Source organism: Raphanus sativus, chromosome 4 (assembly GCF_000801105.2).
Source record: "Raphanus sativus cultivar WK10039 chromosome 4, ASM80110v3, whole genome shotgun sequence".
Taxonomy (NCBI): domain Eukaryota; kingdom Viridiplantae; phylum Streptophyta; class Magnoliopsida; order Brassicales; family Brassicaceae; genus Raphanus; species Raphanus sativus.
Window position 1 is genome coordinate 24,296,893 of NC_079514.1, and position 27,554 is coordinate 24,324,446.

The following is a 27,554-nucleotide window of genomic DNA, read 5'->3' on the forward strand; positions in this document are numbered from 1 at the left end:
GAAAATTAAACAATATTGAGTCTAAATTTTCCAAAGAAGCCAGGACAAAGAAAATTAAACAATAACTTATGCAGAGAAATTTTGGAAGAATGTTCGACATGCTCTAAAGTATTTAGGATGGTTGATAGAGAGAAAAAACAGCTATCATGGATACATTTATGCAGCCATGGATAGGACGAAAGAGACAGTCGCAGAGAATTTCAACTAGAATAAAAAATGCAAAAAGTCTTCGAAATCATTGACAAAAGGTGAGTGTAAGCTTCACCATCTTAAACCCTTTAATTCATTACAAATATCATCTTTATGTACGTTGCGCTGAAGTAGAAGGTTGCGCTGAAGTGGAAAGGGGCTTGTACAATAACATGTTAATGCAACAAAAATTAAAGGATAATTTGTTTTTTGTTGCATTAATAGATTTGTTCTAGATATTGATATGCAAAATAATGTTAGAGTTGTATTTGTTTAAGAACGCTATGAGTAGTTTCATTAGGCAAAGAAATTTCAAGCCCCATGCAACACAAACTTGAACTACTTTTAGATTATTTAGCTAAAAAACACTAACAATATTTTTATTTTAATAGAGGTGGACTTGATGGAAAATTGATTTCCATGGCTAAAATTTCACTTGCATAAGATATTGTTTAATTTTCTTTGCCCTGGCTTCTTTGGGAAATTTAGACTCATTTCATTCTCTAGAATTGACCAGATCTTTTAAAGATATCAATTTTTTAGTTAAATAATCTAAAAGTACAAATCTTCTTGTCTTCTTGTCTTCTCCGCCGTAGAGATGACTTCCATGTAGATTTAGGGTTCAACAGAGAGAAGCCTTGTTTCTTCGGTGTCTCCTCTGCCCATAGTCTCTAATCTCGTTTTCGTCATATTCCTCTTCGGTCTCACTTATGATTCAACAAAGTCCAAGTGTTGTTCCTCTTCGTCGGACGGGTCAAATCAAAATCAAAGTCTTCTTCCATCAATTTCGACGAAATCTCACATTTCTTCACACTGGTTATTCGATTAGTTCTATTGATTCTCATCTAACACGAAATCGAAGTGTTCTTCCATTTAATCTAGATTTTTTTTTAAAAAAAACCGGTTTGTCATGTTTCTTAAAGTAAATTTGTTTCCCGGGATGGTTAATCATCTTATACACCACAATTAAGTCTTTGCATGTTAATGTTTTTGATTTGTATTTGTAGAAAGTTGATTAAGGATTTTGGGAAGGGGAAAAAATCGAGACTTCAAATATTGTTAATGTTGTCCGATTGTGGATATTTTCATGTAGCTTTTGTTTTTCGATTATAGTGTAGAGTAGTTGTTCTTCGAATTTGTTTGTAATCTTAGATAATTGTGGTCCGATTGGAAAAAGTGTTCTAGAATATGTTCTTTCTTTGTTTGTGCTCTCATTACAATCGTTTTTCTCTCATTTCACGGTTCTAGACATGCTTGTTGTTGATTGATCGATCGAACAAATTGTTGTTCTTTTGTAAAATTTTAACTAGGTGGAACACATAGTCTATGATAGGGAGAATGTAAATATAGAACCCGCTTGTTTTTGATCTCATTATTTTTGTGATGATAGTGATACTTTAAGATGTTGAACTAACACTTTTTCATGGCTTGTAGATATGTCTGAGGAGTTGCAGAAGAGGAGGTGAGGAGCCCCAAGTGACCCAGATCAATAACAACTGCATGATCGACTACTTTATCAGAAAGTTCACAAAGTGGCTGCCAAAGGAGTTGGATGTTGTGAAGAAAGATTCTGTTTTTTCTCAGATTTTCAAGCTTCATGATAATGGTCTGGGTTACTCCGCGATAGTGATACACAGCTTCTTGTGCAGGGAGCTGCTGACTTACAAGATGCACGAGCTTTGGTTTGTCTTTGCGAGGAGACCACTTCGATTTTCATTACAAGAGTTCCACGCAGTAACCGGGTTTGAGTGCAATACTAGTATCGCACTTAACGATTTTGAAGATTGAAAATATGATGGTGGTTTCTGGAGCAAGGTGTTGAGGAGAAAAGATGGAACAATTACACTCTTCAACCTGTGGAATAAGGACAAGGAAGTTGTTAAGAAGTGGGACAATGCATATCGCATACGACTGATCTACCTGGCCATCATTCTTTGTGTGTTATTAGCGAGAGATGAGAAGGCCAATATCCCCCTCAAATACATCACGGTGGTCATGGATCTTGAGAAGGTTCGAAAGTATCCTTGGGAGTTGCTGCGTATGACCTTCTCTGCAATTCAGTAGCCAAAAACCGTGAGAAACTAAAGGACAAGACTACTAGTTATGTGTTAGATGGATTCTCATACGCCTTGCAAATTTGGGCAATGGAAGTTGTACCAAAGATTGGAAAGCTTTGTGGAAAAAAACTGGACAAAGGTTTTAATAATGGTCCTAGATGCATAAATTGCATGGGAGCTGCAAAGGTGTCATATGATGATATCATTCGCTTGGAGGAAATTGTTACAGCATATGTAATTATCTATTTTTAAGATGCCTTCATCCTGTTTGAAATGAGTTTTTAGATTCTTAAACTTTGGTTTGTCTTTGCGGTGTAGGATGACCTCTATGCATACATCTCATGAAAATGAAACTATGATGTAGTCTTAAATCATGCTTTTCAGAGAGTTGATGATGTGGAGGATGATAGAATCAAGGTTCTGATGGAGTTGATAAGGAGAAAGCATAATTGCAGTGAGCATATTTGGGATGCCGAAGAAACTCCAGAGGATTTTTTAGATCTTGATGCTGAAGCAGCTGTGAATGGTGAAGAACATTTCAATGTTGAAGCAGCTGAGAGTGATGAAAGTTTTTAGACTCCATAAGGATCAAAGGAGCTAGGCACTACATAAAAAGGGTAAGAAGAGGCTAACGGATCGTGATATGAAAAAAAGGAAACATAAAGTTGTGTCTAGTAGACCAAAGCAAGCGCCTTTTAGTGAAGACATGAAGGCTTTTGTTACATAGTTGTTTTAACTCTTCCTGCCCACAATCAATCTAATCCATCTTTGAGGCGGTGATTCTCACCTATAAAAAGGTCAGGCCTTAACCACTGATCATCTTCTTCATAGTTCATTCCTAATCTCGATAGACATTTTTTCAGTGTAATGGAGATTTCATATGTGTTTCTCTCTGAGTAGAAGGATGGCCGTTGTTCTTCCATTGTGGAGGTGGGAAGTCTAAATATAATCTCAGAATTTTTTTTGATCTTTGAGTATACCTATTTATTTCACTTTTTGGTACATATTTTCAATTCTGTTTGTTGATTATGTTTTCCTATTTACACCATCTGGCCACTTTCAGACAGCGTCTCAAGGCTGGTTCACTGTTTTGAGGTGATTCGGTGCAACCAGAGCTTCAGGATGACAGACTCTCTTCTAGCGATTCGGTTCAGCGATTCCACCACCTCCGATGAGTTAACCAGACCGCCTACCCAATTCCTGAGGAACGGTTCAGGTTCCAGAAATTTTGATGCCACGAAGAATATATAGTTCTCACATGTAAGACGCCAACAGAAACTATATTGTGAGTTTCTTCCTTTCTTTTATTGTTCTTCCACATATATGTTCTAACTAATGCCACTCTTGGATAAGAACCATACAGTAGGCCCTACAAGGGAGACTAGATGTTCTATGTTTTCCTCTGTTCTTAACAGAAAATGTATTTTTCTATCTATTTGAGTAAATCAAGAATGGAAGTTTAGTTTTTTTAGATCCCTAAGGAAGCTAGAGAGCTTGAAGAGGAACTCAGACAGACCACTAGGGAGAAGAATGAAGCTGTGCAAGGCCAAGACTTTGAGAAGGTATTGTCTTCGAGTTTGTCTTACTATCTATAAACCCAAGATTAATCTTTACAATTCCATGAGTTCTTCTCCAACAGGCTGAATCTCAGTATGTCCAGAACTAGAGCTTAGGGACGAGATAGCTACTGTTTTAGTCAAAGGCAAAGAATTGAGCAGAGCTGAGACTGATGCTGGACAAACAAGACCTACGGTCATTGAATCCGACATCCAACTCATCATCTCCACCTAGACAGGAATACCAGTAGAGAAAGTATTGTATGATAAATCTAGCCGTCTTCCCTATATTGAGCAGAGCCTTCACACAAGTTATTATCCAAGACAAAGCTGTCAGAGATATTATCCGGGCGATCCGACATGCATGTGTTCGGCTTAAGAAAACCTTTCAATCACAACTTTCATTTCGACGTTAGGACTTTTCTTAAAAGTTATGTACTTTATACTGTGTGTAGTGATTCTTTCATGCTGCTTGATCATACATCTAAACATCACACTGGGTTGTGTTCCACTACAATTGAATACACAATATGAGTGTTAGTAGTTAGTACCTAAACATTACAGACTAAAATATTTTACAGATTTTTTATATAATAGATAAACTTACATATTAAATAGCAAATAAATTTACATATGCAAAATAAAATTTGGCTTCAAGATTTTAAAGATTACCGTGTCAATTTTATTGATCATCAAAATTTAAAATGTTTAAGTATTCAAAATATTTTTTTGATATATATATCTATTCATCTGGGATGAAAGGTATTTACATTCTCTTCAAATGAATAATTTAAATTCAATTAGATGATTTAATAAATATAATATACATACAGATCAATAAAAGTTTTATAGGATATTTATGTATGTCTACATATAAATATGTATTAAAATATAAATTAATGATATTTCAAGCAAAATATTTATAATTAATCAAATAACAATGTAAGTTAACAATATTATTTGAAAAACAAATAAATTCAAGGAATTAAAAGTAAGGAACTTCAAAATTTAAAGTTTGGAACTTGCTTTAAAGCATGTAAAACTCATTTTTAAAATTTCAAAATTGCTTTTGGAGATGCTCTTAACACGAAACAATTTGGTTTGTGTTCGTACTCCATTATATGTTCGCTTCAGTTTGAAATGTATTTTCTTAACAAATTGTACACTCAATGAAGTTCTTGCTTTAGTCGATAATGTTTGGCAATAAAAATATTTAACAACGTGGAGATTCATTATATTGACACAAAAAATGAAAATAAATAATGTATATAGTAGAAAGTTTATAAATTAATACTCGGAAAATGAATAAACACAATAATTAATAAATTTTACTGGTCTTGAATTGGACATATGTAAAATATAATTTAATTCGAAAATAATAATAAAATAATTATTATATATATAAATTTTATACAAACACAAATAAATCATATTTTAAAAAATGAATTCATATTTCATTTTTTTTTTAATTTTACTATTCTGATGTTTTCATTGAATTGCAGATAAAATACATTTATACACTATCATCAAATTCAACACACGTTTTATATCAAATAATTTAATGAAGTAGATTAAATTAAACTAATATATAATATCATAAGATTATTTTTTTGGACAACAAGAACAACTATCGTAAATAAGCAAAATATATCTAATCACTGATGTCGGGGCCTAAGGAGGTACAAGTGAAACATTGGTATGGGGTAAATTTTTGGGTCCCACAACTTAAAAAAACCAATTTTTTTCTTTTCTTTCCAAATCATTTTCTTTGTTTTGATTTTTTTTAAAATTAATATGTTAGAATTAATTTTTTTAAGTACGGAAAACAATCCTATTAGTTAATGTAACTATAGATGTACAAGAATATATATTTCAGTTGGTTATTTTTGTATAGAATATATTTAAATATTATATTAGATAAAATTTTATATGTTTATTTATATATATTATGATATTTAACATATTTTTTTAGTTTCATATTGGACATTCAAAATCTCGGAACCGGCACGCTAATCACATAAAATCCCTCCTTACCTAAAACGTTTTTAAAATAAAAAAAAATCATTATCATATATATCTCTTGCAAATATAAACCTAAAACACAAATCACAATCATACATAAAAATAATAACCTAGATCACAAATAAAATATATCCCGCCCGTAGGGCGGACCTATCCTAGTATATATAAATATAAAGGATACTTTTTCTCTCCTCGGGGGAATTAGGACAAGTGGCACTTGAAAAAAATCAAAGAAAACCTAATTGTGTTTGGGTTTTGGCTAACACTTACGTATGGGCTAAAGAATATTAGTTGCGTTTGAGTTTTTGTTTCACACTTCCGTATGGCAATTCAAGCCCATTGTTACATTAGTTTTCTTCTTCTCGCCTTACATATTCGTGTTTTTTCAGAGGAAAGTTCCAGACAAATTAAGTCGATTGCCTCTTCATAACGTCTCCTCCTTGCATTGATATGTTCTTTACTCACAGCTTCTGCCTGATTAACCGACTTCTCCCATTCTGCATTATTCAATCTACCTTATTGCATCCCCAGAGTAACTGTTCAAAAGTTCGAGTATACATGCCCCCCTCTTCCAGCGATGAACAGCATAGTATTTAGATTCAGAAAACGAAATACTATAGGGCTGGGCACAAAGCGAGTATTTGCAATTTTGCATGTACTTGCGACTTGATTTGCCTTGTACGAATAATAAAATTTTCGACTTGTACTTGACTTGTTAGAAACGAGTACTTGCTATTTCGAGTACTTGATCAAAAATAAATTACTTGCAAGTTACTTCCCTTGCTCTATTACTTACTATTCACGAGGACTTGTAAACTATTTATGAGTACGTATGAACTATTTACGAGTTTTTTTAGAATATTTAAAAAATATTTACTAAACAATATTCTATTAAAAATAAATATCTAATAGGTATAAAAGTATGTTTTGCCTTTTCTATTTAAAACAACATGTGAATTAACTTAAACGAAATATATGTTCATATTTTAGAGAAGACAAATAAAAAATGTATTCTCTAAATAAGTAACAAATAATAACAAGTCATATAACTAAATTTTTTAATACTTATTATTATGTAATATTTGATTAGATGACGACGAATCTTTTAAACTCAAGATGGATAAGAAATAAGTAACAAGTATAAAAAGAATAATGAGTATTTATGTTTAATCCTAATGCAAGTAAAATAAAAGACAAATACGAAGAAATAAATAATAGATCATTTAACAAATAGCAAGTAATGGAGCAAATAACGGGGTGAACAAGTCAAGTACTAAAAATAATAATGATACTTGATACTTGATTTGGCCTTGTAAGTAATGAAAATTGTGGACTTCTTACTTGCCTTGACAACACCGAATACTTGAATTCTTAAGGTAAATACGAGTCGAATAGCGAGTTTAAGGGAGTAACGAGTAATGATGCCCAGTCCTAAAATACTATGAACCAAAAGGAAACATAAATAATTAATTAAGAGGCGCTTTTTGTGTGCATCTAATTATATAAAGTAGAGTTTGTCTCTCTCCAGGTGAGGACACGTCACTAATTCAGTGCAGGAGAAGGCGACACGTGTCCGCTTTGTAAAAACGCTACGTTTCATTAAAAGGGTGATTTATAGGGCTTCGGTTTTTCATACGTGATTGGGTTTTTGTGTCTTGGTTAGTGTCTGGCCGAGAACAGAGCTTCGTCTTCTCTTTCTTCGTTCGGATGTAACATTGTTAGTTAAAGCTTCGTGATCAATCCCGGCTTTCGCTCCCCCTTTATGTCTTCTTTAATGCTTCGTTCGAACTGGAAGTCGGCGATATCTGCATATAAATATGGGTGAGTGATTCTCTCTTCCTCTCATCTCATTTCCCAATTATTAGAGCTCATACTAAAAGATCGTAATATGGCTAATTCTCGCGTTTTCTTCTCTGATCTGAAGACCGGCAAGTGCTCCTCCGCCGTAGAGGCCAGACTTTTGAGGTTTTGGGAGGCAACGTGAAGCGTGGCGGCGAGCTTATGTGGGTCGACATGCTGATGGTGGACGTCAACGTAAGAACCCTTTTTAGATTTTTTAGATTCATATAATTCCAGCGAGAATCTTACTGACTGTTCATATATCTCACTTGATTCGGTTACTCTATTTGTGTTTGTTGATAATGAGATTTGTGAATTATATTTCAGGCGACGGTCATTCAGGTAACGATAAGTGCTAACCGTTTTATTAGGTTCCGAGATTTCCCGAAAGTTTATGAGATTTTAAATTTCTAAGTGTCTCTCTGCAAAAATGAACTTTTAACAGTTTATCAATCATGGTTCTGAGAAAAAGAATGAACCTTTTTCAGTTGTCCTGAATTTTAACTTTAGTCAACCTTTTGTGTGTGTTTCTGCAGATAAGAGCAATGGTCTCTACAACCTTCATCGGCAGCTCATAAGGGAGAAGGAAGGATACTTTGCAAAGCGAACGTGAGGGACTTTACCTTCAACGAACTCATACTGCAACCAGAAACTTTATAGAACAAACTATGTTGTCTGACAAGGCGGTTCCTGTTCTGACTATAGAGGATGGATCAATTAGACTACTCTAGATCTAGCTAAATCTAGCATTGTATTGTAGTTGTTGTCAAGCGTCTTAACCCTGATGGATTTCAAGGTCACCGAGAATGGTTGGTACACACAACATTGTTCTTTTATCATGTCACTCCAATCTCAAAGTTTCGTTCTTTCATTCTCTGACCCGTTTGTGTGATTTGTTGTTAGGTCGGACATAGATCAAATACTTGGGACAGTTAAATCACCCGAGCTTAGTTAAACTGGTTGGTTATTTCTTGGAAGATCAAACTTCTTTTCTATGATGATATGAATAACGGTAATCTTGAGGATCATCTGGATTAAGATTTTATTGAAATTATCAGGTGATTGTTTGTTCTTATGCTTCGATGGTGTTGAAGCAGATTATGTGCAGTTTAAGACGCTCTCCTGGACCTTATGGGTTAAGTTTGCTCTGATGCAGCTAAAGAGCTTGCATTTTTTCATAGCGACCCTGTTAAAGTCATATACCAAGACATCAAGGCTTTGAACATCTTGCTCGACTCGGTATATACTCTATCCGAAATCTCAGTACCATCTTAGTGGATTTATAATTGTACTGACTTGGTTCTATTTCATAACAACAAGATTACAACGGAAAGCTTTCAGACTTTGGTTTAGCGAGGGACGGTCCAATGGAAGAAAGAAGGTAACAGTTTGTTCTGTTTCTTGCAGCTTATGAGGAGGACTCTTCTGATTTGTTTCAACTCTTTTACAGAACACACCGAAGACGGGAACGATGGAGAGTTTGAAGTTTTTGGTGTCATCACCATACATAAGGGATCTTGCTTCTTTAGTGGTCGCATATGGTATAAGTATCAACGTTGTGGAAGTCACTTGGAATGATTTTGTGAGTTATCGTCACTGCGTGTTTAGCTGCAGCTAAGTCACTCGAGGGACTGTTCAATGCTTTGCGATCTGAAGAAGAGCTCGAGAAGGAAATGGAGAGAGGGGTCAAGATCCCAGTTGTGTCTCAAGATGAAGGTTCCCTAGGAGAGTCTTCAAGCAGTTCACCTGAGAAACCTGCTCCCACCAACACATAGAAGGGGGCTTTTGTTATTTGTTTTTTAGGGAAAGGAATAAAGGAAGATTTTGTCAAAAAATAAGATTTTGAGAGTAAGAAAAGAAGGCAAAGCTCTCAAACAATCTCTCTTTTGCACCACCACCTACCACTCTTTTTTTGTTTGTAGTTTTTAAAACATTATTTTAAGTTCAATTTGATCTTACGTTTTAAGTTACTTCCATGGTAAACTTGTGTTGTGTATTGTTTGAAATCATAACATTTAATAAGCTAAGATCCAGTTCCAGTCACAACGCTTTCATGGTACACTCTGATTCAAAGATAATTGATAATTGTATCATGAATGAGACTGAGATGAAAGGGATAATTCTGTGGGCATAAACCATGAAGGGCCTAGAATAGCTTTAACTTTGCTGGGCAACATCAGTCGAATCTAGAGAGGGTCCCAACGTAATTTTAAATTTATGAAGGATGGTGCAAATAATTTATTTTGATGGTTGATTGTTTATTAATAATTTATAATATATTAATAGTTGATGGTTGTTCTAAGTTAGTACAAGAGTCATGATTATTTTTGGATATGCGGCTCCTGAGGTACATTCTACCAAGTCTCATATACCAAACTGGTTTCATTGTGAATTTCCAGGAGTAACCGAAAAAGCAACCATGTATGATTCAGTATGTTTGTGTGACTCTCGGAATGGGGTGCTTGCAGATTCTTGAGAAAGAGTGGGCTTGCTAAATAGCATTTTGATAAAAAAATGGAGATGAGTCACCCTTTACAAAGCCAAGATGCAAATATATGGAGAAATGGAGATTTTATTTCTCCTTTTTTTTTACAGGAAAGATTAACTTTTTCCTTAATGTATTTTAAATTTTAAATTTTAAAATTTATATTACCACTAAGAAGAAACTATTTATATTTAAGTTAACATTTAAAAATGTATATTTTACTCTCAATTCAAGTACACTAACTTCCATTATTTTTAACTTTATTATTTTTATAGACACATAGTTAACCAAAACAAAGAGGCAAGAGAGAGTATGCTAGGCACCACGCATTTACGTCAGTATATTTTGAAGAAAAAACTACATTAGCCTTACACTAATCACAGCGTTAATACCATAAAAATAATAAAAAAGTTAAAATGCAGACGTCTAAAGTATTGAAAAGATGATCAACGAGTATAATTAAGCAAGTGGTCAAACCGAAAAAATAACTAACATATTGTATGCTTTTATCTCTAAACTGTATTCAATTATCCAACATTTCTAGCTAATAAAATTTTCATCGACAATAAAACTTGGACTATGAAAACACTACAGAGCAATATGTAAAAAAGTAATAGCCAAAGTAAATTAATTTATCTAATGCATAGCATTTAACTTATGTTACACTACTATTTTGGTATTATATATATAACAAAGTACGTAATGGACACCGCTTATATAAGACAAGCATTAACTTCTGCTTCAACTTTTGTATTGACAAACTGGTAGACCGCATAAAAATCAATACGGTTATGCTTTCACTAATCAAATAAATGCAAAGCCAGAAAATAAAATAATTAAAATAGATAATATGATAACAAATGTTTCACATTTTTAAAAATTAACTACTTCAATATAAAATTAATTCTTAACGATAAACTTAACATATATGCTTAAATAGTCTAACAAAATATATAATATAAGACAATTCGATAACAAACAAAAATAACAGAATGAAAGTAGATAACTTATACTAAAACAAACAGACTAAAATATCTATATCCACATAATAAAAAATACTACATAATTTCATTAATAACCTCTACAATCCTAATTAAGTCCAAGAAAATTGATTTGAGTCTTTTACAACAAAAAATTCAACAGAAAAGAAAATAATACAAAATAACACTCCATACATAACTTACATAAATCATTTAAAGTAAACACAAATACTATAATAAGATATAATAGAAAAAATTTCGCGCGAAGCGCGGACTTGCCCTAGTAATATAAAGTTTAGTCTTCGACGTTTGGCTAATTCTCTCTCGGTCCGTGCTAAGATCGATCTTAAATCGATTACAGGTCCTCTTCTTGTTTAAGCCATGGCTAATCGCTACGATCCGAATCCATTCGCTGAGGAAGAAGAAGTCAATCCTTTCGCTGTAAGCTTTTGATTAACTCTCCAATCTTGATTTCTGAGAGATCGTAACTCAAATTTATTGTTCATGTTTGTAGTTTTTCTTTCATTTAATCAAGGGGTGGGGGGGGGGGGGGGGGGGGGGGGGTTTGTGATGTTTCAATGTTTCATGCTGATTTTGTAAGAAAAAACAAAATCAATTTTTTCTTTATACTTTGACATGTAAATCTGTGTTTGTTCAAAAAAGCCAGAGTTAGATACCTACACCGTTCTGGAAATCATTCATGGATTATTCAATCTTTGTAAGAACCACCCATCTATCTAATATTCCACATTGTTAGTATTTTCTGTATTTTTGTTTCTATAATCTTATAGCTTTAACATAGATTCTTTAATTTACTAAAATGTTAATTAGTCAGAGAAGTACAACAAATAAGATTCTAAATTAATATTAGATATATGCATATCTTGTTTTACTTTTTATCTTTGTCCATTGACTTTTTGGTTTTTTTTTAACATCTTTGTCCATTGATAAATGCATATCTTTGTAATTTCATAATGCAATTAAACGAAATAACAAAATCAATTGTATATAAGTCGCAGATAAACAAATTTAAGAGTGATTTACATACCAAGTCACATTTTGAGTTTATGTTACACTAGAGGTCACATATTACTCTTCAGACACTTTCTTTAATAGGTCACATATTAATCCTCGAGATCCATAGGTCGGTGATAACTGATATGTGTTTAGATCATTAAAGAAAGAGAACTGTGTGTGTCAGAGACTCAAAAGACCAGTGTTTTACTTTCTTCTTTATTCCTCTGTGATGGTGGTAGGAATCCTAAGATGCCGTGTGAGACCAAACCGACAAAGGAACAACTTGTTGCCACGTCAGCACGTTGATTCTTTCACCGACTCGGAGTTCGCCATGTATCTTCCTAACGGCTAGTTTTTGTTAGCCGTCTTTTGGTCACCACAAGAAAGGAAGGGGGAAGGAAGGTAAACAAATTTAAAAATTAAACAAATAAAAATTGAAGATATTTTCGTCCAAGGAAGTTTCGGGTGTTCTCTTTCTACAAAATAAATTAATTTGACTAAAAAGTAAAAAGAGATAGTTCTAGCCTCAAGTGTTTACTATATAAGTACAGACAAGTGACCTAATCTCCTTGTCACAACTCAAACAAGAAAAATCACTAATTTTTCTCAGCTTCTTCGTTCATTAAACATACTTGGAGACATTTTGAGCATATATCAAGAAATCTCACTGTGTATAGGTTCGTTTCTTGGTTTATTCAGTTCTCCTGTTTCTGGAGTCTCTTAAATTCGAAGAAGATCTGATTTTTATTTTTGTTTTCTGATGCAGATACCGTGAAGTAGAAAATGGCATTGGGAAAGAAGAGAATCGTTGCCCAGAAATCGAACTTGAAGCATCGTCGTGGTGTGGAAGAAAGAGGATTAGGGTTAGAGTTAGAGTTGGCTCAGTACAAGAAAGGTTTTGGGATGAAGAGGACTCTGGTTTCAGACACTGGTGATTCGATTTTCACTTCACCAGTCAGGAAAATCTCATCGAAGAAGCTTTCGTCTGCAAGTTGTCAAAGTGGAGAGCTTGAAGATCTTCATCTAGATATTCTGGTTAGTTTCATCTCTAACTCTTTCTCTTTGTTGTTCTGAGATTCAAAATCGTACTGGAATTGAGAGTGTTTGTTATTTTCATCACATTTTGATTCATGGGTTTTATTCCTGAGTTGATATTTTATTAGGATTTACAGAGTATTATCAAATTGAGTTGAAAGTTTTGTTTTTTTTAGATCCAAAATCTTATTGGCGCAACAGGAAAATTTTCAAAATTTTATTGTTGATTTCATCACAAATTCTCTTTTTTTTATTTATTATTATTTTTATAATATCTGTTAGCAGTTGGATGTTAATTTACTGAGCTGAAAATCGAAATGTTAAAATCTCTGGATTTATCCTTTTATGATCCCTGGATTCTTTAAAGTTAGTTGGGATTTGATAGTAGTATCAGTTTAATTGAGCTGAAACTGAACCTAATCTCGTTGTTTGAGGGTCAAATTATAATTTCTATATCTGGAGAAATTCTGTTTCTATATGAGGTTTGACGTTAAAAATTGACCATTTTTTACAGGTGAGAATCATATGTGGCGTCGAGCATGAAGACTTGAAACAACTGTTTCATGTTTCAAAAACAGTAAGAGAAGCTGTAAGTAAAATTTTGATCATTAGTATTACTTCACGGTACAACATTTAATTGATGTTAATCTAATTTGTACGTGTTTTTATTTACAGACATTAATCGCAAAGCAGTTACATTTCGCGTATAGTACACCTCGGAAAACCTCTGTTTTTCAACATAGCAAATTCGGTTTAGATAAACCGTTTGGTTTAGGTGATGGCTATGCTTATGAGATAGAAGCCCCGGGAGCCCCATTGCAGAAAAGGTACCGTTTCCGTAACAAGGACGATTCTGGAGTCTCAGTGGCTTTATTCAAGTAATCAAACAGCTTGGTTTGAGGCTAATACCAATCTACTTGGTTTCTTCAAGATTCTTGATTGAAGAAACAGTATTATAAGTTATGTTCGTAAGTTTTGGTTTGGATAGGTCTCTGTAAATTGTTGTTAGATAAAAAGAAAGATAGGGTTTTGGAGAGGCTAGCTTGTTTAGAAGGTCAGAAATGTTTTTGTTATGTAAGGTAAATATAGTATATTTGGATTTATTTATGAAGTTGTAAAATATATATAGTAAGCAACATAGCATATTTGCAATATTTTTTATTGCAATTTAATGGTATTAGTGCAACAAAATGTATATAATTATTCTGGTATAATTATGAGTTACAACGCAGTTATGCAACTTGAATTGTTACAAAATTGCCGATATAGAAAATATAGCGAATGTTGGTACAACTGTTTTAATAAATATTTTTAAATAATAGATTTAGAGCAAATTTATAAATTTGCCTCATCTTTTCTCTAAATTTTTATAGTTTGAATAGGAATAACTAAACCATACCATATTAGACCGAAACAAAATACAATTCATGACATACAAATTTATAAATTTCAAGAATCTGAAATTTTAAAATTATAGTGTATGTGTTTGAATCTATATTATATTTCCTGTGTTTGGTATGCAAATTTTTTTTTTTCTAAAACATATAGCAACCACAAAAACATATTAACTATTGTCACATTTTTTTTGCCAAATATTGTTTTTATATATCTTTTGCAGTTTTATAATGCTTCAAACCGTTGAATGTTTCTTGCAAAATTTGCAAGATATTAGTTTATCTTGCAAAATATTGCATTTTAATAATGAAAATATGTCTCATATTTTTTTGTCAATTTATTGGTTTTCATTAATCTTTGATACAAATTGGGGCAGAAAATAAAATGCCTGATAGCCAAAAATACAATTATTCCATTAGAAAAACGGTAAAAAACAAGATATAAACTCTGCCACGTGAAAGCTTCTAGGTCTTCATAAGACACGTGTGCGACGCTTTTCTGTCTTCTTCATCTCATCGCCATGTTTTGCCCTTATTTCAAAAGCTTCAAGCTTCTCTTTCCAACACCAATTTGATGTTTCACTCTCGAAACCACCTATGCTGCACAGATCTATTTCTCCTCATTAAATGTGATGATGTAGCGGAAGTTATGATAACACAATAAATCCTATTTAGTCTAAGAATACCTAGGATCAAAGACTTTTTGATTTGCTGAGAACTTTCGAGTTCTTGCCATAACAAAGAAGGAATGAAAATATTAATATCAATAATCTGAATACAACTCTACATAAAACACATATTTATATGAAACTGAATAATAATAAACTATTAAAAATTTATAAGATAATTCTAACTAATTAAGATAAATATCAAAATAAATAGCAATCTATATAATTAAGATAATTGGAATATATCCAAATATCTATTTGCACCATGTGATGAACTCCAAGACGCTTCATCAGAACACTCGGACAAAGCAAGATTTGACGCTTTATCTTAATTATTCCAATATATAATTAAGATAATTGGAATAATAAAACTATTCTTTTTTCAATTTCAAACCAGTCTTTATTGAGGATATATACCGAAGATATTTCCATATATTCTATTGTAATCTATTATGTTAATATACTTGTAATATAGATATGCATATCTTCGGATATTAGGAAACATTGTACGTATATATACTTTGGTCCTTTGACCTAGATCAATACAAGAAAACCATTACCCTATTCTAGGTTTCTTGACATGGTATCAGAGCTTTAACACAAATACTTAGCTTTGGTTTTACTTAAATTTTTCGTTATCTTCTCTTTGATTTGAAGCTATGGGAAGCAACGATGGTGACGACTTCACTAAAGAGTCTTCTGTGAAAACCTTTTCTTCACAGTCTCGAATTGAGGTCCGACGGCGTACTATATTGCCGTATGATCTGTCTTCAAGTGATAATCCCGGGTCGGTGATATCTCAACCATTACTCAAAGGCTCTAACTACAATGAGTGGGCTACAAATTTGAGGATGGCGCTGAAGGCACGAAAGAAGTTTGGGTTCGTTGACGGCACACTTCCACAGCCGGATCAAGACTCTGACGATCTCGATGATTGGTGGACCAAAAATGCTTTGGTCCTATCTTGGATTAAACTGACCATTACTGAATCTGTCCGCTCGAATCTCTCTCACCTTGAAATCGCAAGCGATTATTGGGATTATATACGAAGGATATACTCTGTTAACAATGGACAGAGAGTTCAACGTATTAAGGCTGAGCTTGCGACTTGTCGGCAGCATGGATTATCTATCGAACTTATTATGGAAAGTTGATGAAATTATGGACGGCGTTGGCAGAGCATCGCATTACGAAGAACTATGGCTGCCCTAGTGGCATTGATCTGGAGAAAGAAAGGGAGGAAGATAAGCTACATGAGAAAGGGCTTGGCGAATCTTTATGCGGTTCGGTCAAATCAAATCTTCTTGCTCGCGACCCTCTCCCTTCTCTAGATGTTGCGTACAGTGCTCTGCTTCAAGACGAAGATTCTAAACATACGACTAGAATAATGGATGAGAAGATTGAAACGGCAGCTCATGCGGTTCGTGCGAATCAGAGCTTCGGGTCTTCTTGATCCTCGGGAACTTACATCTCCAAAGAGGAAAGGATGAAACTTCAGTGCTCTAGCTGTAACCGTAAAGGGCACATTGCGTCAAACTGCTTCCGAACTCTTGATCCTGAATGGTGGGGTGACAGACCTCGTGGGCTATTATCATCAGGCGCAGGACGTGGATCTTCCTCGGGGTCTACTCGTCCACAGTCTACTGAACCAGCTCGAGCGAATGCAACCTCCCATGGCTCGGCGCAACACTTTGCCAACACGATCACTTCTTCAGATCGCATTGGCCTTACTGGTCTTAACGATGAACAGTGGAAAACACTGGTGACCATGTTGAACGAACGCAAGACGCCACCGAATATGCTAAGCGGTACGTCTCTTACTTTTTCTTGGATAATTGATTCAGGGGCTACAAATCATATGACTGGTGCACTTGCCTCTCTTACTGATATACGAGATACAGCCTCGTTACCTGTCAAATTACCTGATGGCAGAATTGCACTTGCTACACAGCAAGGAACCGCGGTTTTGAGTTCTAACCTTACGATTCAGAATGTGTTGTTTGTCAATGGACTACACTGTCATTTGATCTATGTTTCTCAGCTAGCTCGACAGAAAAAGTGTATTTTTCAGATTACTGACAAACTTGGACTGATTCAGGACCGCATTACGATGACGCTGATTGGAGTGGCTGAGCAGTCGCAAGGTCTTTATTTTCTGCGAGGGATGGAGTTTGCAGGCGCAATTCGTCAAGACAAGTTTGTGACTTCAGATGTTTGGCATCATCGCTTAGGACATCCCTCTTCTAAAGTGTTGGATTTTTTTACCTATTTCTATTGATAGTGTTTCTCAAAATAAGGTGTGTGAGATTTGTATCCGCGCCAAACAGACAAGATGTTCTTTTCCAAAGATTTCTAATAAAACTAAGGCTTTATTTGAGATGGTGCATTGCGATTTGTGGGGACCCTATAGAACTCCAGCAAGATCTGGTGCTCGATATTTTTTGACTCTTGTTGACGATTACTCTCGTAGTGTGTGGCTATACCTATTACCGAATAAGACTGAAGTATCAAAGACTATTCAAAACTTCATCTCTATGGTTCACAATCAGTTTCATAAGGACATACAAAGACTCCGTAGTGATAATGGAACTGAATTCATGTGTATGACACAGTATCTTCGAGAGAAAGGCATTATAAATGAAACGTCTTGTGCAGGAACGCCTCAGCAAAATGGTCGAGCTGAACGAAAGCATCGTCATATTTTGAACGTCGCGAAGCTTTGCGGTTCCAAGCTTTCCTTCCAATCACTTTTTGGGTTTAGAATGCATCATGACTGCAGCATATCTGATTAATAGAACTCCGACGCCCTTACTTGATGGCAAGACAACATATGAACTCCTTTATAAAAATCCGCCTCCATTGAGTCATCTTCGAGTCTTTGGCTCCCTATGTTATGCACATAATCAGCATCATAAGGGAGACAAATTTGCTTCTCGAAGCATCAAAGGAGTGTTTCTTGGCTACCCTCATGGACAGAAAGGTTGGCATATTTACAACTGCGACACTGGAAATTTTTTTACTAGCCGAAATGTTGTATCTTGCGAGTCAGAATTTCCGTACGCAATGGCTGCTTCTGTCATTCCTATTGAAGCTCCGATTATCACAGAGGTATCACTCCCTCCCGAGGAATTACAACTTCCGCTTGATCCTGTCTCTGACCCTGTCTCTGAGTCCAAACCAGATATAACTCCTGAGGTCCCTATCTCTGAGTCTCCAGAGTCTGCTTTGGATCCAGTACCTACTACAGAATCTGAAATCGAACATTGTCCCTCACCAGAGTCAGCATCTCCGACTACCGATTCAGTTAACATTAACACACCTACTACGGAAACAGAGACATCTTCGACTCCACATGTCTCTTTGCCACAAACTGAAACTGAAACAGAAACAGAACCATCTCCTTTGCCTCCTCCGATCCAGGAATTTGGACGTGGACTTAGGACCAAGAATATACCAACTAAGCTCCATGATTATGTTTTGAACACTATTATACCGGTTGCTGCATCTTATACTAAAACTCCTTACTCACTTGAGTTTTATGTTGACTGCTCGCGTTTCTCTGAGGGCCATCGACATTTTCTTGCTGCAATCACGTCCATGATTGAGCCAACATCCTATCGCCAAGCAATACTTGATAAGCTTTGGCGTGATTCTATTCAAGACGAGTACGTCGCTCTTGAAGACAATGAAACTTGGATTGTTGTTGACTTACCTCCAGGAAAACATGCTCTCAGTTGCAAATGGGTTTTCAAATTCAAGTTCCGAGCTGATGGTACTTTGGAACGACGAAAATCACGTCTAGTTGTTTGTGGAAACAGTTAAGTTGAGGGTGAGGACTATGAAGAAGCATTTGCACCAGTTGCAAATATGACGACGGTGCATACTTTTCTTCAAATTGCGGCATCTCGAAACTGGGAAATTCATCAAATGGACGTACACAATGCCTTCCTCCAAGGTGATTTGAAAGAGGAGGTCTACATGCGTCCCCCTCCTGGCTTCCGTGGCTCTGATAAGAACAAAGTGTGTCTTCTGAAAAAGTCGCTTTATGGTTTAAAACAGGCCCCTCGATGCTGGTTTGAAAAGTTTTCTTCATCACTTATTTCCTATGGGTTTTCTCAGTCCGGCTCTGACTATTCTCTTTTTATATTGGATCGTGGCACTGAGTACATTCAAGTGCTAGTATATGTTGATGATTTGGTTGTATCAGCTAGCTCTTCAGCTCTTTTGGAATCCTTTAAGACATATATGAAGACTTGCTTTCATATGAAAGACCTTGGAGTTTCAAAGTATTTCCTTGGACTGGAATTATCTCGCAGTCCCCTTGGTATTTATCTCTGCCAAAGGAAGTATGCTCTAGGCATTATTGAAGAAACCGGTTTACTAGCCGCAAAACCTGTTGCATTTCCGGTTGAACAGAATCAGACTCTGTCTCTAGACAAAGGTCCAGATTTCACAGACGTTGCTGCGTATAGACGACTTGTTGGCCGATTGATATACTTGGCCGTTACGCGTCCTGATCTTGCTTACTCAGTACATCTTCTTGCACAGTTCATGCAAAAGCCCAAGGTTGCTCATTGGGATGCTGCTATACGAGTTGTACGATATCTAAAGGGTAACCCCGGACATGGGATCTTACTTCGCACCCATACGGATCTTACACTTGAAGCTTGGTGCGACTCCGATTGGTCTGGCTGCCGTACCACTCGTCGCTAACTTACTGGCTGGTTTATTACTCTAGGAGGCTCTCCTATTTCTTGGAAAACACAGAAGCAAGACTGTGTTTCACGATCTAGTTGTGAGGCTGAATATCGTGCTATAGCTTACACTGTTCAGGAAATTATGTGGATTCGAAATCTTCTTCGTACGTTTGGTGTTCACTTTACATCCCCGATTCCATTGCACTGCGATAGTAAATCTGCAAATCTACCTGGCTGCTAACCCAGTGTTTCATGAACGTATGAAACATGTTGAGAACGATTGTCATTTCATTCGTGATGAGATTATTAAGGGCACCATTGCGACAAGACATGTCTGTACACATTCTCAACTTGCAGACATTTTTACGAAGCCGCTTGGACGCAAGGAATTTGATGTTTTCTTACCCAAGTTGGGAGTTCTTGATGTTCACTCTCCAACTTGAGGGGGGTATTGAGGATATATACCGAAGATATTTTCATATATTCTATTGTAATCTATTATGTTAATATACTTGTAATATAGATTTGCATATCTTCGGATATTAGGACACATTGTACGTATATATACTTTGGTCCTTTGACCTAGATCAATACAAGAAAACCATTACCCTATTCTAGGTTTCTTGACAGTCTTCATCAGAACACTCGGACAAAGCAAGCTTTGACTTTTCTTCAACTGAAAAAGATCGCGAAGACAAATATGCAAACCTCAAAAGAGAGGACCCCAATGATAACGGCTCAATCAAGTTGCATTAGAATAATTTGAGCCCAATGATCAATCTTACCTTTGGTGCAGAAATGTCAAAACTCCTAAACAAGACATTCGTTAAGATCCAAGCTAAGAGATATGATTAGAAAGATGAAACTGAATTTAAGGAATTGTCTTTGTTTAAATGGATGTAATCTTGGAAGTATGTAAGAAAAAGGGGAATCATATGGTCTCAAGTGATAAAGAAGCATGTGAGGTTGTGTAGAGATACGAGTGATCTATCCCATCTACCATACGAGAATTAAAAATGTATCTTTTTGTTACTCAAACATATAGTGTTGTTAAGATTTGGGGGCCATGTGCAGCTGGTGAAACACTAAAGAGTTCTATAGACTGATTGAACGTGGTTGTAGACCTTTTGGAGAATGGGCAAGATTGAGAGAATTGGAGAATGTAAAATTCACAACCTACTGTTTGACTATATAGTCAATTTACATCCTTGATTTATTTCACAATTAACTAACAGAATCATGTCCTCGTGGAAGAATCATATTGGTCAACAAACTCAATTGGAAGAATTTAGCCCCTTAGAAGATTTGCTTTCATCAACAGAGAAGAGACCATTGGAGTGTTGAGACACAGAAGAATCCTCATCGCTTGTGTCCAATACAAACATTGGTTGTGTTGGCTTAGGAAGATCGGTTGATGATGTCAGCATCGACACAACTTGTTTGATGTTTGGTCTATCAATAGCTTGATGTTGAACACAGAGCAAACCAATATGAACACATCTCCCTACTTCAAATGTATTAACTGAATCATCAGAATCAGCAAGATCTTCATCCAGTAGATTCAGTCCTCGGGTTTCGCTCCAAGATTCCCATGCCTGTTACAACAAACCAAAAACCCGCGAAAAACATGTAAGAACTAAGAATCAAATCCAGACCCTGCAAAGTGTTCTTAGATATGTTCTTACGTATGAGAGAAGGTTTTTGCCATCTTTCCCATAGCTAAAGCTTGAAATCTCTTTGCCAGTGATGATTTCGAGCATCAGAACTCCGAAGCTGTAAATGTCAGATTTCTCAGAGAACGTCCCTGTCCAAGCATACTCGGGAGACATGTATCCTCTGTTCAAGTTTATTCCGTTTAGTTAGTCAAGTTGAGTATAAAACAAGAAAGAGTGTTTACTGAGAATGTGATGAGAATGGGACTAGTTTCTTACAGAGTTCCTACAACACTGCCAGTGCTGTCTTGATGTTGCTTCCCATGAAACATTCGAGCCAACCCAAAATCCGATATCTTTGGGTTCATTTTCTCATCCAGTAGAATGTTGCTGACCTTCAGATCACGGTGAACAACTCTGAGTAATGAGTCACGGTGGAGATAGAGAAGTCCACGAGCAATTCCTTGAATGATATTGAATCTCTTAGGCCAATCAATCTCAAGCTTCTTCTTCAAATCTGTTAGCCAAGTGTAACAGAAACTAATCAGGACAAAGAACACTATCTACTGTCATGGGAAGAAGAAAAGCAAGAAGAGACTTACCAAAGAGAAAAGTATCAAGGCTTTTGTTCACCATATATTCAAAGACTAATAACTTCTCTTCTCCATCAATGCAGCATCCCAAAAGCCGAACCAAGTTTCTGTGCTGTAGTTTTGAGATAAGTTTGATCTCGTTCATGAACTCTTCTTTACCCTGAACAGAGCTGCTAGAAAGACGCTTCACTGCTATTTCCTTCCCATCGTGAAGCTTCCCCTGAAGTCGACATAGTTGCAGACAGTCATATAAAGAAGCAAAAATTTATCAAAACGAGGAAGAGCGAATAGATGGAACCATATCTCTTACCTTATAAACCGTACCGAACCCACCCTGACCAAGTTTATTTGACACGTTGAAATTGTTTGTGGCGGTCTGTAGGGTTTGAATCTCAAAGAAGTTTAAACCTGAGACATGTTGTGATTCCAAATCACTCTTCCAAGAGCCTTCTACATTTTCCTTGGAAACAATACTTGAATCTAATAAATCATAAGCAACGATGAGTTAGCACAAAATTCAAGGCAGTCAATGCATTATTTGGGCTCTCACCATTTTGTTTCATTCTGTATCTCCAACACACATATGCAGCAAGCACCAAGATCAACCAAATAGAGAGGCTGAGAGTTGCAATTGTGATAACCTTGATTCGCTTGCTTCCAGCTGAAAGGGTCACACAAGAACATTGTTTAAGACTCGAGACAGTTAAGAGATTACATGATGCAAGTGAAAGAAAGGCTCTTTAAGATGGCTTACTCAGTTCAGAGTGTGCAAGACGAAGGGAAAGAGTCTCTCCTCCGGCAGTAAATTTTACGGTGTCTAATAGCTCCCGGTCCCACAGCAAACATCCTATTCCTTTGATAAATGAAAAGGCTGTGCAAGAACAGTTCCTTAGACAGCCCTGGTGGCACTGTTCTCCATTGCTAAAGCTTGCTAATTCGTAAGAATCTGGAGGCTTTACGTTGGAAACATGATAGAAGACGTCTCTTTCTTTCCCCTGCGTTTCTGGAGAGGAGCTTTCTTGACAAGATAAGTCTGTGCGTCTCACACATCCACGACTCCAGTTCCGGCTTCTCCACTCATCATCTGACTTTGGCTCAAACCCTTTCAAGCATTGGCACGTTGGAGTCTCGGATCTCACACACAAACCAAAAGGTCCACATGTACCATAAAGATCACATGAGCTTACCGGACCTTCAAAGTGCTTAATCCATTTGGTTCCCTCGTACCGTTCAATCCTCAATGACCCCTTTGACGTTAGCTTGATGGATGACAAATTGAAATTTCTCAGTACACAAAACGCAAAAACTCCTGTGCCGTTGACTACATCTTGAACCATACCCAGTGGATTTATATATGATTCATCCATTTCTGGTATCCCAGTGAACCTTGTTCCCGCCCAAGGTCCGCTTCTCCAATAAGGTGACGAGCCTTTCCATATAACGCCTTGCGAGGGCACTTGTGGGGTGATCTCAGCTACAAAATCCCCAGGTGATGGATCAGTCTCACTTCTCCACGAAGTCAACACACGTTTCTTGTTGTGAGGAGTATCATACATCAGAGATGTGAGTGGTAGCATAGTATCACCAGGATGCTCAAAACTCTGCCACAAATAGTCTCCAGTAACGTTATCCACGAGGACAAGATTTCCGGTGTCTAAAAGCTCAGCACGACACTTGTTAGACGTGAGATCTCCTTCCGATGACCACACATGATCTTGCTTGCCATCAAGCAAGACAAGACTTCCATTGCTGCTGATTGTGAGACTCGCCGTGGGGCTGGAGACTGGATTTTCTCTGTTAGCCACCCAGACAATAACCCGAGGAGTGACTTTCTGGAACCAGATTCCAACGTACTGATTCCCAGAATTGTTGGTACTGAAGAAGCCTAGCTCAAAAGATCCGCCAGGAGAGCTGAGAGTTTGCCCTACTGACAAAGGACTCAAAGAGCTTATAGCTGCATAGCCAGAGTTTAAAAACAAGGTTGTTATCAAAAGCAAGCACACAACTATACCCATCTTGGGAATTCAATAAATGAACAAAAAAAAAATGTAGTGTTTTGGTGAGATTTAAAGAACTGAGAGAACAATCGTCCTATAGAGTTTCACCTATAAACATAGAAACTGATGGCTTCTGCTACTTAAAGAGACACCTAAAGTTGACCAGGTTTTAGATCGCAATACTTGACTTATTCAACGTTCCTTTAACTTTGTATGGTGCAATAATATATTACTATCAATAATCTATTCATCAAGTTGCTTTCTATTTTTTCTATAATTAAACAGAATAAAGAGTGAGAGGTTGAAACAATCCATTTGCGCTAAGTCTAAATAGAAGTCAAAATTATCTCCAAGCGCTGAAAAATACTTTTTTTCAAATTTCACACTTGTCACTTTCCATCATTCCATAAAAAAAAAAGATTAACGTCAAAATGAAACAGGGAGTCATATGCAGAAGTTACCTGGATGCTACGGAAGCATTTCTAGAAGATCTCTTATCTCATACAAACTGAAATTCCAATGATAATAATCAAGTACATAACTTTTTAGCGGATTTAACAAGATTATAGAGTTCTTGCAGGAACCCAATTAGGAGAAATTTAAACGTTACCTATTTTTTTCACGAAGTCAAAACTCGGTCAGTCATTTCCTCGAACATAATCAGTGCGCCCCATATTGAAGAAGCGGTCAGCCTTCGTAAAAAAAAGAAAATAAAAAAATTATTGTAAAGTAATTGTGATTAGTCATGCTGAGATCATCTGGGCGTAAGCTTGGATCCAAACTTTACGACTTTAACTGAGATCTTTACGTAAACAACAACACAATTTTTGATGACGGTGATGATGTTTTTAGCACTCAGGATTTTGTCTCGTGTCTTTGAATACTTGAGCCATTAAGCAAGCCTTCTCTGTCTCGCGCGTAGACACAAAGAGTCCAAAACACGTGCGTTTATACATTTAAGCCGTACTTATCTCCCTCTCTCCTTCGTTAAATTAAATGTTATTTTAAGGTCGTCTAATGTTTTCTTTTTCACTTCTGTTCTTGTTTGTCTTCTTTTATTAAAATATCTTAAATCAAGATGACATCTTTTTATTTTTTTTAAAGGATTAAGATGACATGTTTATTTAGTTTTTTTTTTTGTGTAAATGAATCCGTGATCTTCCTATTCATACATACTCTGGAGACATGTATCCTCGGTTCATTTTACCAAACTACTTACTCATGTTGATGATATAAGCAAAGTAAGACTTCGTATGAGATGTTAATAAAGGAGGCAAATAGACACATACATAGTTCCAACAACTCTGTGAGACAGTAGATCGTATCGTAAATCCCAAACTAGTAACCTTACTTGCAGGTTAGAAGGAAGGGGATGCACACACCTAGAAGATGATCACTGAGGAAGAAGGATCAACTCGAAGATGTTGAGATCGTAGGAAATAGTTGCGTTGCTTGCACAGAAAGTAATAAGAGATTGAGAAGATTGTAATTGACTTATTATTAAAACTTATGAAGGCGATGCCTTATATATGAAAACAAAGAACGTGATCTCAAAACACATATGGAAATTAGCCTAAAAGATTGATAATTATCTAAGACAAAAATATGGGAAAAAACCACATCATAAAACACCAAAGTCGATTTGAATAATGCATTGACATAATTCTGTCACAATAATCCCCCTTTGAAAACATACTTGCCCTGAAGTATGAAAACCCGGATACTTGGCAATGAAGTCCTGATAGAATTCCCAAATAGCATCGTCAGGAGACTGTCCCTTCCACTGAACCAGGATCTTTGTGACAGCTCTATTCTGGCGTTTGAGTTCTTTTCAAGGATCATTTCAGATTCCTTATCCTTTCCAACGTCAGTAAGGTACTGTGGCAAAAGCGGTGGTGAAGTAGGCGGATTTAGAAATAGCTTAAGTGGACTGACATGGAAGACATTATGTATTACGGCGCCTGCTGGAAGAAGAAGCTTGTAAGCTGAGGGACCAACTCGATCTTGTATCTCTAAGGGTCCGTAGAAACGAGGAGATAGCTTGTGCGGGAGATGACGTCCTTTGAGAGAGTGTTGTCGGTATGGTTGAAGCTTGAGGTCGACGTAGTTACCAATCTGGAATTCACGAACAGAGCGTCGAGCATCGGTATATTGTTTCATCCTGTTCTGAGCTCTCAAGAGGTGAAACTTCATCATATCGATCAGTTATTCTCTGCGTTGTAAACTTCTATTAACTGTAGGTGAAGTGCTCTCGCCAGAGAGATATAAGAGGTGGACCGGAGGAGGTTGGCCACAGATGATTTCAAATGGCGTACTGCGGATTGCAGAATGGTACGTAGTGTTGTACCACCATTCGGCTAGAGGCAACCAGTCGCCCCATGTATGTGGCGTGTCTGAAGTCATAGAGCGGAGGTATGTTTCCAGTGTCTTTATAGTGACATCTGTCTTCCCATCGATCTGGGGATGGTATGTTGTCGAGTAATTCAAGTCAACCCCATGTACTCGAAATATCTCTCTCCAGACCTCGCTGAGAAACGTTGGGTCGAGTAATATCTTTGGGCATGCCGTGAAGTCGATAGACTTGGTTTAGATAAACATTTGCAACATCCATAGCTGTATATGGGTGAGAGAGAGCGAGAAAGTGAGCGTTTTTGCTCAATCTATCTATGTCCACTAGAATGCAGTGTTTGCTTGATGAAGGAGGGAGACCTTCAATGAAGTCGAGGCTGATGGATTCTCAAATACCTGCGGGTACATGTAGTGGTTGTAGCAGACCAGGCTTAGCGGATTGATCATACTTGTTCCTTTGGCAAGTGGAGCAGTTGCGAACATAATTTTGAACCTCCAAACTCATATTTGGCCAATAGAACAATGTCTTTATACGGTGCAAAGTGGAGTCGCGACCGGAGTGACCTCCAATTGCAGAGTCGTGCAACCATTTAAAAATATGGAGCTTTACAGAGGGATTATTACCTACCACAAGCTTCCCACGTTGTTGTAATTCGCCATTGACGAAGGAGTAGGAGGCATGTGATGAAGGTTTAGCCTGCAGCTCAGATATTATTTTCTGAAGAGTCGGATCAGTGTTCCAGAGGTTCTTTAGCTCGTCATAGAAACCATGATGAATCTGCGAGAGTGTGAGGTTGAGTAGTTGTGACCATGAAAATCGTGAGAGCGCATCAGCCACTGTGTTTTCTTTGCCTTGTTTGTATTGTATTTCGAACGTATAACCCATTAGTTTAGATAACCACATGTGCTGAAAAGGAGTTGTGATCTTCAGCTCCAATAAGAACTTCAGGCTCTATTGATCTGTCAAATAAGGGTTCCATGTTTGCACTGCATGAACCACAACAAGTAATTCTTTCTCGTAAAC

General features: G+C 36.4%; 2 protein-coding genes and 1 long non-coding RNA gene across 6 annotated transcripts; 2 read left to right on the forward strand and 1 right to left on the reverse strand.

Annotated features, from left to right (window-relative positions):
* The first annotated feature begins 7,459 nt into the window (after nucleotides 1-7,459).
* LOC108828913 (uncharacterized) lies at nucleotides 7,460-9,697 on the forward strand. Its single transcript, XR_001945833.2, has 7 exons — nucleotides 7,460-7,645; nucleotides 7,749-7,858; nucleotides 8,200-8,472; nucleotides 8,567-8,675; nucleotides 8,761-8,902; nucleotides 8,984-9,044; nucleotides 9,114-9,697. It is a non-coding gene; the product is annotated as an uncharacterized LOC108828913 (long non-coding RNA).
* Nucleotides 9,698-11,382: 1,685 nt separating this feature from the next.
* Nucleotides 11,383-14,352, forward strand: LOC108828881 (F-box protein At1g61340). Of its 4 annotated transcripts, XM_018602548.2 has the most exons (6): nucleotides 11,384-11,569; nucleotides 12,385-12,547; nucleotides 12,756-12,822; nucleotides 12,912-13,180; nucleotides 13,695-13,769; nucleotides 13,856-14,352. In XM_018602548.2, the coding sequence occupies exons 4-6, from the start codon at nucleotides 12,929-12,931 to the stop codon at nucleotides 14,060-14,062; spliced, it is 534 nt and encodes a 177-aa protein (XP_018458050.1). In that variant the 5' UTR covers nucleotides 11,384-11,569; nucleotides 12,385-12,547; nucleotides 12,756-12,822; nucleotides 12,912-12,928; the 3' UTR covers nucleotides 14,063-14,352. The 4 variants fall into 4 exon arrangements, with proteins under 4 accessions (XP_018458051.1, XP_018458050.1, XP_018458052.1 ...); XM_018602549.2 differs by lacking the exon at nucleotides 12,756-12,822 and having other exon boundaries at nucleotides 11,383-11,569; XM_018602550.2 differs by lacking the exons at nucleotides 11,384-11,569; nucleotides 12,385-12,547 and having other exon boundaries at nucleotides 12,574-12,822; nucleotides 13,695-13,757.
* Nucleotides 14,353-21,083: 6,731 nt separating this feature from the next.
* Nucleotides 21,084-24,299, reverse strand: LOC108828932 (G-type lectin S-receptor-like serine/threonine-protein kinase At1g61360). The gene is made up of 7 exons (XM_018602583.2): nucleotides 22,939-24,299; nucleotides 22,735-22,845; nucleotides 22,495-22,664; nucleotides 22,194-22,404; nucleotides 21,871-22,108; nucleotides 21,625-21,775; nucleotides 21,084-21,534 (listed from the first exon to the last, which is right to left on the reverse strand). Exons 1-7 carry the CDS (start codon nucleotides 24,197-24,199, stop codon nucleotides 21,214-21,216), a joined length of 2,463 nt encoding a protein of 820 aa, XP_018458085.2. The 5' UTR covers nucleotides 24,200-24,299; the 3' UTR covers nucleotides 21,084-21,213.
* Between the last annotated feature and the right edge of the window lie 3,255 nt (nucleotides 24,300-27,554).